This window comes from Wolffia australiana, chromosome 3 (assembly GCF_029677425.1).
Source record: "Wolffia australiana isolate 7733 chromosome 3, ASM2967742v1".
In the NCBI taxonomy this organism is placed as follows: Eukaryota; Viridiplantae; Streptophyta; class Magnoliopsida; order Alismatales; family Araceae; genus Wolffia; species Wolffia australiana.
Window position 1 is genome coordinate 7,997,283 of NC_135837.1, and position 11,854 is coordinate 8,009,136.

An 11,854-nucleotide genomic window follows, 5' to 3' on the forward strand; every position below is an offset into this window, starting at 1 on the left:
GAGAGGGAGAGAGAGGGGGAGAGAGAGAGAGAGAGAGAGAGAGAGAGAGAGAGAGAGAGAGAGAGAGAGAGAGAGAGAGAGAGAGAGAGAGAGAGAGAGAGAGAGAGAGAGAGAGAGAGAGAGAGAGAGAGAGAGAGAGAGAGAGAGAGAGAGAGGAGTTGTTAGGCCTAATGGGCCTTGTTGAACATGTTTCAAACTGCTTCCTCGATTTAACTCAGAATCAAGTACTTTCATAATATATATATATTTTTTAAATCTACTATTTCCATTTTTTGTTGAAAAGTGATTTAAAGAGGGTAAATTTCACTGGCTAGTGGGCCTGTAATTCCTGGAAGACAAAGACTTGACCATTAGTTGAAGGCCCACTTCGTCCTCTTCCTGTTCTTCTTGTAGCGTGAGAGAGCTTTGAAACCCTTGTAACAAGGAGAACAGCAGGACGCGAACGAAAACCGGGAGTTGGGTCTTCCCTGAATGGATCTACAGACCCAGACAGAGCAATCCTCGCGCAATTTCCCACTGTAATTTCAACCCAGTTCGTCTTTTTTTGCTCAAAAATCTGCGGTTTTCTCAAATTGTTTGCCTTTTGTTCTTCCCCCAGGTACCCACGATTAATTACTGTTTGTGTTTTCTCCAGGAATCCGATTGGTGCCTAGTTCCTCGCGAATTTTTTATTTTTAGATTTATTGATTTGGACGATATGTTCTTGGGCTGAGAAGGGGATTTTGTTTTGGGCTGGGAAGATGCCTGAGTCCTCCGCGCCGGCCGTGAGGCGGGATCCCTACGAGGTGCTTAATGTTACTAAAGAGTCTTCTGATCAGGAGATCAAGTCGGCCTACAGAAAACTCGCCCTCAAGTACTTATACAACTCTACCTTTCTTGATATTGTATTTTTTCTGCATTTAATCGGCGTTTTCTAGATCGAAATTCGGGGTTCATCTCAAAGTTTGAGGGGTTTTCAGTTTATCTCGACCGTATTTCCACACTGCTGTAGTTTTTGATTGCATTGAGTAGTGATTCCTAAATTTTTGTTGCCCCACTCAAACAGATAATCATGAAATTAGGTTGACAGATGCAGTGGATGCCGCGTTATTCTTACACCATAAAGATTTGGGATAATTCAGCATTGCCAAAAATCGATCTGAATGTATTTTTACCACTAAGAATCGCCGAAGGACTCAGAAATAGATTTTAAGTCTGATCGGAATCATCCGGTTGATGGCATAGTTTTTGTTCCTTCCGTTTAGTCATTCACACGATCATGATCATCGTTTTTATTTTATTTCGTTTTCTTTTATTAGAGGAAGAGAATAATGTCTCTAGATGAATATTTTTCCATGTGAAACCTTTATCAATGACACCTTATAATTGGCTTAGTTTTATACTGCTAGTTAATTTATTCGCGTGTGATCATCAAATTGTTTTGTTAATTTTATATATCATACGAAGCTTATGATGCGTCATGTTCAATTAGTTTCATTTGACGCCTTTAACCCGTACACCTTTTATGTGACTTCGTTTTGCCCGTAAAATCAAGCCAATAATGCCTCTAATTCAATTGATTTCTTTCACAAAAAGCCTTGAACACAGCTCCTTTTTTGTGGCTTAATTTTTGCTAACTAACTTGATTATTTAGGAGCTTATGATCACTGTTGTATTTTTAATATATTTTACTTTGCACATGAAGCTAATAATGCTTTTTTTCTTGAAAAAGATATCACCCAGATAAAAATGGCAACAATCCTGAAGCTGCCGACCATTTTAAGGAGGTTGCATATTCCTATGGCATTCTATCTGATCCTGAAAAAAGGAGGCAGTATGACTCTGCTGGATTTGAGGTCGACTACTCTCTTAAGTATCATATTCATTTATTTTATTTAATAGATCAAATAAGATTGGGAAGGAAGTCTCTGTCGTGCATTTCTTTTACAAATAAATGCTTCAATTTGAGAAACATAAAAATGCTTACACATACTTGAACTTTTAGCTGTGGTTTTCTTTATGCTTAAAATTCATTTCAAATGAAGAAAACTGTAACTTTTTTGCATTATCCTCGAAATTATTTCTATTATCAATGGGAAAATCCATTCTTCCAAAAAAAATGAATGGGAAAATCCAACGTAGTTAAGTTGCAAAATATCAAGGATTTTGCATGCTGAGGGTCAGTTTCTGTGCTGACCCACTATTTTATTCAATTCCTGGAAACTTTGGAGATCATTACGTCATTCTTGCAGAATCAGTCTGTTTTCTGTCACAGTTTGAACCTGAAACGTGATTTTAATGCTGTCTTGTTTATAATTATTATACATTTTGAAATGTTACTTAGTAATGTCTCGTTGGGGTTTTCCCTTGTAGTCAGCTTGTTATAACTGACACCAATTGTTCCATAAGTATTTGGCTGACTGGGAAAGGGCCTTTCTGGTGCTATGTGAAATCTGGCTGTATTGTAATGAGATTTTTTTCTAGTCGAGAATGGCTTTGACAGATGGCGTCGTTCACAAAGTGGAGGGTTTCGTTTCATGCTGGTTTAGAAGGCCATGAATGGTTGTGGGGGACCAGTTTGGTCTATCTTTTTGTTCTTTTTTACCGGGTTAATTACTAATATTGTGTGATCTTCATTTTTCCTTTTAAAAATGTTTTTTTAATAATTTTTTTGCTTATTCATATGTCCAATTTCTTGGTTAAAACCACATAGGAGACCTATTATTTTAGTAACTTTGTTTTAACTTTCTCAATTTGCCGATTCTGTTCTCGTTTTCTCATTCATGTTTATTTTGATAGGGTCTGGAGACTGATGCCATGGATATGGAGATCGACTTATCCAATTTAGGAACTGTAAACACGATGTTTGCTGCTCTTTTCAGGTACTCATAATTTTATCAAAAAATATGAGTGTGATATAGTCCCCATAACCTCAGAGGGTATTTCTGTTACTTTTACTCAGTAGGGATATCATAGCCTTTTTTCTCCATTAAAATTTCCCTTAAAAATGGGTAGTCTCACTTTAGGAGGGTAATAGAGAAGTATTATTGAAGTTGAGCTCTCCCTTCCCTCAGTATCTCTCCTCTTGGCCTGTCAGTCCTTCCCTTGATCATGCTGCAGTCCCCTTGCGGTAGAACATAATCAAGGGAAACTGTCTTTTGGAAATCTCAGAAACGAAAATATAATAGTCCTCAATGACAAGCCCCAGGAGGACTCAAGTTATGAATCCGGAGGGAGAGGAGAAACGATGAGTGCAGGCCACACTATGCCAAAATATGGAGGAGAGAGAGGGTAGAGATAATGCCCGTAGTGCGTTAAAATGATCAAGTTGCCCCTAGATAGGACAGGGATCGTATCAGTATCAGAGCCAGGTTGGATAGCTCTCCCCCCTCTAACTTATAACCCTTTTTCAGTAAGCTTGGGGTCCCGATCAAGACAACGGTTTCGGCAACTGTTCTTGAAGAAGCTCTCAATGGAACTGTGACAGTTAGGCCTCTCCCCCTTGGGACTTCTGTAAGCGGCAAGGTATGTGCTTTCTGACATTATTGCTTGAGTCTATACAAGAGTTGAAGCTCATTTCCATTGCCTTATGTAGGCTGAGAAGCAATCAGCACATTTCTTTGGTGTAACAATAAATGAACTGCAAGCCCAAGCAGGAGTAGTAGTCAGAGTGACTTCTGCTGCACAGAGCAAATTCAAGGTGAGACTGTCTCCCTGGAGTAACGCCTCTGCATTATGTGTGTTTTTTTATGGATTCATCATACATATTAGATATGTATTTTTTTCTACGTAAGAATTCATTATTTTGCTAATAATGGTTGTTTTTTAATCTTATCACAACTTCGTCTCAGCTTCTGTACTTTGAGCAAGAGGCCAATGGAGGATACGGATTGGCATTGCAGGTAAATTTTTACGTTCTGTGATTTACTCTTGGTTAATCTTGTTTTATAGATGTGAAAGGAATCTTGGTAAAGATCTGTAGCAATGTGGGTTCTTGGAAGGAAAGGTAGAGATAGATAGCAACCGAATGACCTTTTTTTCATCCTTGCACGGACAGATGATGAGGATGATGACGACTTGTTATCAACTTGTTGTCGCTCTTATATCATCATTATAATCATTGAGGACTGAAAGCCCTACTTCCAGCTTGTTGAATGACTTCTTTACCCCTCCTTTGGGGAGGGCACCAAGATGTATTTAATTGGAGAAAAAATATTCCAACGGAAAATGCCAAAACTACCCGAGTAGGGGTTGGGAAAAAGATAAACTTTCCAACAAAATGATGCTTAGCGGAACATACATGAAGAGTGTTGCATGAACATAATCAAAAAATGAAACTTATAGAGGGTTTAATTGACTGTAGTTTGCTTCACGCCAGAACCTCAGTGACTTCGTTGTTCTTTGACTTTTTTTTTAGAGTCACCGGACATAGTGTCATCTTAGGGCTTACTCTTGATTCAGATATTAGGTAGATGAAGGAGTTCCTTTGGCACTCTTCCCTTGGTCAGTTCGTTTGCTTCACGCCAGAACCTCAGTGACATCATTGTTCTTTTAGTATTTTTTTGCGAGTTACTAGACATGGTGTCTTCTTATGGTTTATTCTGGATTCAGATATAACGTAGATGAAGAAGTTTCTTTGGCACTCTGCCCTGAGTCAGTTCGTTTAACATATTCATGTATGATGTTTTAACTTAACATGTTATAACAGGAAGATAGTGAGAAGACTGGCAAGGTGACATCTGCTGGAATGTACTTCCTACACTTTCAAGTGTACCGTATGGACTCAGCGATGAACATGGTATGTCTCATTTTTTTCCCGTTATTGTAGTCTTTAATATCTTGAACTTTTACAGCTGTCAAACAATTGGAACATTATTTTGCCTCTGTAGTTGGCCATGGCCAAACATCCTGAGGCTGCATTTTTTAAAAAGTTGGAAGGTTTACAACCTTGTGAAGTTTCTGAGTTAAAACCTGGGACTCACATTTTTGCTGTGTACGGTACGACTTAGTTTATTATTTGTTCCAATTTCCAATATTCTTGTCATGAAGGATTTCTTCTCTTAAAAATGATATTTTACAGGCGACAACTTTTTCAAAACTGCGTCCTACACCATCGAAGCTCTCTGTGCAAAGTCTTTTGAAGATGTCAGTGAGAAGCTCAAAGAAGTCGAAGCCCAAATACTGGCCAAAAGGAATGACCTGCGGCAGTTTGAGGTGGAGTACAAGAAGGTATGATTCATGTTAAATTGATACTGTTTTAGAGGCTTTCACTTTTTTTTATTTGTTTGCTCATCAATATCATCTTGGAAATACCATCTTAAACAATTGAATTTCTGACCTTGCATGCAGGCAATGGCTCACTTTCAAGAAGTCAAGAATAGGTATAATGAAGAAAAACTAACGGTAAGTCTGAATACCAAATCCTTGAAAATTAAATCCAACTGGGAGTTTAAAGTGACTTTTATTTTCTTCTTAGGGGTGAGTAATTGGTAAAACCTGAACCTAAGTCAATCTTGAAACCATTGGTACTTCTATCTTTTTCTCTCCAAGAACAGTTTCCCTTTAAAGAAGTCCCACTGGTAGTTAAATGATTTAATGCTTTCTTTTTAGCAATGGGTAAGGCATAAAACCTCAACTCATTGCAATATGTGGACTTGCCAAACAGATAATTTCAAGTCTCAAATATTGATTATGAATGAAACCTTGTCTCTACAGGTGGATGAACTGCTGAAGGAGAGAGAGAAAATCCATTCATCTTTTACCACAGTGCAGGCAATAATAGGGCACAGTGGGAGTACCAGCGCTGCAAGCAAGCTTCCCAGTGATACCCCCAAGGCTGAATCCCCACCGGAGTGGGGGAGCGATGATGGGAAAGATAAGTCCAAGAAAAAATGGTTCAATCTAAATTTTAATCGCTCTGACAAGAAATGATGGCTCAAAAGATTGCCAGAAAGGTTTATTTGGGTCACCCAGATGGAGATCTGGCTATCCCAGGGTCATTGGCCACTTTTGCCTGCTTGTTCTCTCTCATCTCTCTTGCATTATTGTCACCTTAGAAGTAGAAAATGATTCTGGGTACAGATAAACATGGCCAGCATGTGAAGCCTTTCAATATTTGGCCACTTTCAAAATGGTTGTTTCTCTCTCTATCTCTCACTGTTTTCTGCTTCAGTGTCTCCTAACTATAGAGCATGATTATTGGTGCAGAGAAACATTTATATTTATGGCATATGAGGTGCAATACTTAGTGCCCATGAACTTGGGTGCGAAATGCTTCATGAATGTGCAGATTTTTAGTGTTTCTTCAAAAACAAATGTAAACTACTGAGTGTCAATAATAGCTTATAGAGTTGCACCACTGAGGGTGAGTGCCTAGTGCTTTTAGAGCTGTGTAAGAACTTAAAACTTTGTGGAAGAAGACGTTTGTCCATAGAAATTTGGTTACCCTGATTCTCTGATTAAAGCTTGGCCATAAAAAGGAATACTTTTAGCCATGTCAATTTAAACATTAAGTTGCTAAACTCATTTTCTTAAAATTATATATTCCATACTATTAGAAGAAACTTGAAAACCTAGTTTCAGTGGTGATATACACATTTTATATTTCGCAAGGACAAAGATTTCTGTCCCCATGTTGTGCATGAAGTATCAAATTTGAGAAAAAGCTGAATGTAATAAATTCACAAGGTCTTCGGGTAACTTTGTTACATAATTTCATGTAAATTTTGCAATAATTAAAATGTAGAAAGCTAATTCTCACTTCCATCGATGTCATTTGTGGACATGTTTTAAATAAATTGAATCACATAATCATCTGCTCAAGTCATTTTGGAGTTATTCATCATCTTCTGGGTCATTTGTTCTAGAATTATACTGATATGCTTCTATATTTAATAGTATACCATATTGGATAATTTATGACCAGAACCGACACAGTGAAGTCACATAACAAACAGTGAAATTGATTAAAGAGAAATTGGTATCCATTCTAGAGTTTGAATAGCCTTTTTAAAAAATTATATAACTTTGGTAATTAGATATGCGAAATATAGGAAATAAAAAGAAACCAAACAATGGTCCCCATCTTAAATTATTGAATACTTGTAAATGAATGAATCAGTGGGTTAGGCTTTGTTTCTGGGGTTTCTAAGGTGTTTAGATAGTAGGTTTGATGAAATACGTAAGTGCTCTTGCTCCCTAATTATATATGACATATTTGTACACTGTAATGTCACATTTAGACTGTAAGTTGAACTGATTTTTAAGAATAATTTGTAAAAATAATCAAACAATACTTGAATGATAAAATATTAAGACCAACAGAAGATAGTTGATGTTGGAATGTAATCAGACTCTATCATCATATCCTAATTTATGAATTTATGATTTATTGTCTCCTTTTAAATTTAAATTACTTTAAATTTAGGAGTTGCGGAAAAATCTAAGAATTCAGATGATTTGAATTAAATTACTTTCAAAAACATTGAGACGCCATAAAAAAAAAACTTAATAAAGTGAAAAAGACAACCCATTAGATAGTAATGAATAGCAAACATTAGTTTTATGTATCTTTTAAATAATGAATAGTACCTTGATAGTTATCTGTAGATCTCCATGTATTTTAATAGTTGTCATAATATCATAAAATATAATGGTTGATCTCCATTGTTTGCCAGTGAAAAAATGATCTGATTAAATCAATATTTACCATTTTAAGGTATATTTATAAACCCAGTTCTGTATAAGTGCTGGTCCAATATGAGTGACCTCACTATTTGAAACAAAGAAAATTAGAAAAATGGACATATTATTTAAATAAAAGAGAAAATTTTAATCTTGGCTGAATTCAAACAGTCAAGAATAATGAGTGTACAGAACTCTTTTTTTTACGTTACAAAACGATTTTCTAAGTAAATAGTACCTAGTTATGCTAAATCTACAATAAAAATGGTAGGCACCAGACTGTAATATGGAGTTAGATTTAAGTACATACTTAGTGAAAATAAATACAATTTTACCTTAATAATATAACTGATTGAACATGGGAAATTTAAACCTGGATGAATTGTGTAATTTTCAATATTAAAAAAATAATATTTGCGAAGAGTTATGAACCCATGTTACCTTCCATTCCCAATACTTTGAATAAAGCTGTACACAGTATATTGAGGAACCATAAGCAGGGCTAAACTTCTTTTTTGTCATGTGGTTTATGCAACAGTATTTATAATTGTACGATTGAGCTGATGGTAGACAAGGTTTGGATCCACATGAACAAAGCATTGAATAAATAAATTTTAGCTTTAATTTCTATTTTTTGCTATTTATTTCATTCAATAATGAAATCTAATTTAATAATTGGAAACTTGTGAGGAATTATTTATTTATAAAATAATTTAATTTATTCTAATAAATGTTATAGTAAAAAATGCTAATTAATTATAAATAGATTCTTTTACCAACACTTACAACAATGTGTGATTGTTGATGGAAGTGGAAGTGGGTAGAACAGTTAAAATGAAAGAGATAATACCCCTGATTATGACAGATATGATGGTGGATAGACGTTGACGAATGGCACAGCAGGGGCTTGTGATGATGATTTTACTATTGCTGATGGTGAAGTAGATGCAGATTGACAAGCACCGATGAGCAACATAGTTGAAGATAATAAGGATAATAGCAAAAACCAAGGCTATCATAGATGATAACCTGGGGAAAAAATGAAGATGCGAGTTATAAAAAAAGATGAAGATCAAACTAATATCTTCATCACATGCCTTAGTGAGCTGAGTGGTGCTTTTTCTTCATGCGTCTCTATGTGGATGTCAGTCCTTCAATCCTTACTCTTAGAATGCAAGAAGGAACCTAAACACGATTATGAATGAGCAATTTATTTGGTTAATTGTAAGCAGGAACAACAGTCAAGGGTGCTTTTTTTATGAGCATGAGGTTCTATTTATATTTATGGGATGGAGAATAGATGGATGAAGAAAAGATTGAACTAACTTCATAATTTTGAACCCTTAAGTCCTTTTGGATTGTTAAATATCATTATTTGAACTTGGATAAATTTGATCCATCCAATTTTCTCCCTTTTCTAATCCATGTAGCATATCACCATTGTTTAGGAATCATAAGCATATATTTTTTTTTGCAAATATGTAAAGGTTCACATGAACATAAAAATCCCAAGCCAACAATATCGCTAATGTTTCGTCTGTTTGCAAACATATATGGCAGGAGAAATGATAGACTTTTGGGACATATCTCTAATTTCTCCAACAGCAAAAATGCACTAGTCCTGGTGTCATAGAACTGAATTCATATTGGAAGATTGAGATTCCTCTTGAATTATTGGAAGATCAAGAATTGCAAAAAGATGATCCTCTTATTCAGGATGTTGCGCCCTATAAATTTTCTTTCCAAAATAAAGAAATTGATCTTCATTTATTGGGTTCTTTCAACTCCTCTCCTAGGATGGATGACGAGTTAGCAGAATGAGGGAACAAGCATAATTTTGTTCTGTTAAACAACATGGCTACTAAGAAAAAGGTTCGAAACTGTCCTAGATCACACTACGAATGGCTAGGACCTTTCTCCAGACGGAAGGACCACTAAATTGGCTTGTATATATAAAAAAGATTGAGATAGATATGGGAGACAATCAATGCCATTGACTTTAGATAGCCATCCAGAACGTCGAGGGCTCCAATGTTAGCCATTACAACTTCAACTTGTTTGCCATATGCACAACGCCCACTATTATTACCTTGCATGCACTGATCCTCATAGTTCCGTCAAATGGGCTAGAGATGCCATGAACTTATTTACATCATGGAGCAAACAATACCAAGACCATGTATAAGGTAGTGGCATATATGTTCATCCATTCAGATAACATTAAGATAGTGTAAATTTGACAGGAAATCCAACATGGAGCCCACCTCACCTAGGGTTCAAGGCTGTGTACAACAGTACAATGCAATGGCGGATCCATTCCTTCTCATTTGTGCATGCAGTGAACTAGCCAAAATACTATTGATGTCGGACGTCGTCTAGGACGTCGTCCGGTCGACACTGAATATGATGGTATCGAACGTCGACGGCGTCATCGTTCGACGGATGCAACCCTAAAGGGTTATGTAACTACGACGTGATGAATGGGTGTCCAACGTGTCGTACGTGCAGGCCTCGACTCGAGGGAGGCGCCGAGCTCCAAGCCAGGACGGGGTCGATGGGTGGCGGCGATGGTGGCCCTCTCGAACCTCGTCGGAGTGATGAAGGCATCTACAGAGGAACGGATTCTATCTATAGGGCTCACACGTAACGGACGTACTCGACCGTACCAGTAAGACACTCACAGAATTGTAGTTTTCTCTCAATTTGTCTCTCTCACCTACCTAGCCCGAGCGCGGTGGAGTCGAGACGAAAGTATACTGCAAACGGTAAATAAATGAACGTCGGGAGAGGATGGCGTACCTCATCGGCGTGGCTCACGGTGCAAAATTTTGTCAATGTCGGCGGCGATTCGGAGGGGGTGGAGCGAAGAGACGTTGGAGAGCAGACGCCGGCTCAACGAGCAAGATGATGCTGGATCTACTGATAAATGGCAGAGGAGAGGAGATGGAGAAGCAGCCAACATTGGTGACCGGCTCGAGCGGCTCTGTCAGCTCCGCCTGGATTGACGCAGAGCGATCGGTCTAGACGAGTCGTAGTGGGTGCGAGCAGCAATAATTCAATCACCTGCAGCTTGGACGGAGTCCAGTAGCGTGCAGTAGTTGATGGTGGGAAAAGCCGTAAAACACCGGCCGCTGGCGGCTCAGAGCACTTGGGATCCATAGCCAAATCCTGTCGGCTCCATGCACAGCTCCTTCCCTTCCGCTCCCGGGGTCTTGGTAAGTGGGTATTCATCCATGCCAAAAGCACTGCGTCGGTGGCGGCAAGGCTCTTGAGAGAGACAGCCACAAGCCATGGGCCTCACACGTTCCCAGCGGGGGAACAGCGGCAACACGGGGGGGGGGGGAAGAATTTCCCAATTGCTGGGATTTCTCCACAGCGATCAGTTCTCCCTATGGATGGGGAAGAACCCGGACACTAGAGGGAGAACGATCGGCTCTGAATCGGTCCAACAAATACCCAAGAGAGAGAGGGGGGGTGTTAATTCCGCCGGCGACACAGACAGATGTGCGTCGGCGTTTCAATGATGGACAAGATCCAGGATGGTGGAGTTTGACCTCGTTGAGGCCCACGATCCAGAGGGGAGGTTCCCAATTTTTTGGGGATTCCTTTGCTTGTCGTCAACACTGCATCCGAAGTCCCAATCTCGTGTAGCATGACCAGAAGAAAGGACATAGTGGACGATTCGTTGACCGGAGGATGCGACAGAATGGCCGCTGTGGCCGTGAGTGTTGGACGACAATTCTCTCCATGGGAAGGGAGAACCAGGCGGGGAGGACAGGGGGGGGGGGCAAGGGGAATGATCGCGAATTTGTCTCCTCTTCCCCTTCAAACGATCTCCTTCTCTGGTAGCTTCAACGTACTCCTCTTCTCTTCCCCTTGTTGTTTTCTCTTGTTGGAGGGGGTAAGACCAAGACCAGTAAACACAACATTCTTCTCTAATTCCTGGTCTGCCTTGTTTAGGGCGCCCCCTCTTAACTTATAATGGGGGGGAGGTCAAATGGGGCCTAAATGGGTCAACAAGGGGGGGGGAGAAGGGTCCATTAAGGGGGCCCTTATATAATGGGCCCCCTCATTACAAGATAAAAAGGGAGGGGAAATTAAAACAAACAAAAGAAAAGAAAAGAAAACAAAGACAAGGGCACAAGGGAGGAGATCCAAAAATGGCTAAGGATCCCTCCCCGTGACGACGACG

The 11,854-nt window shown here is 38.8% G+C and overlaps 1 protein-coding gene across 1 annotated transcript; it reads left to right on the plus strand.

Annotated features, from left to right (window-relative positions):
* Nucleotides 1–359: 359 nt before the first annotated feature.
* Nucleotides 360–6,208, plus strand: ARG1 (Chaperone DnaJ-domain superfamily protein). The gene is made up of 12 exons (XM_078572388.1): nt 360–518; nt 635–853; nt 1,712–1,835; nt 2,779–2,861; nt 3,393–3,504; nt 3,575–3,679; nt 3,831–3,881; nt 4,688–4,777; nt 4,869–4,977; nt 5,060–5,208; nt 5,329–5,382; nt 5,695–6,208. Exons 2-12 carry the CDS (start codon nt 741–743, stop codon nt 5,908–5,910), a joined length of 1,206 nt encoding a protein of 401 aa, XP_078428514.1. The 5' UTR covers nt 360–518; nt 635–740; the 3' UTR covers nt 5,911–6,208.
* Nucleotides 6,209–11,854: the final 5,646 nt, after the last annotated feature.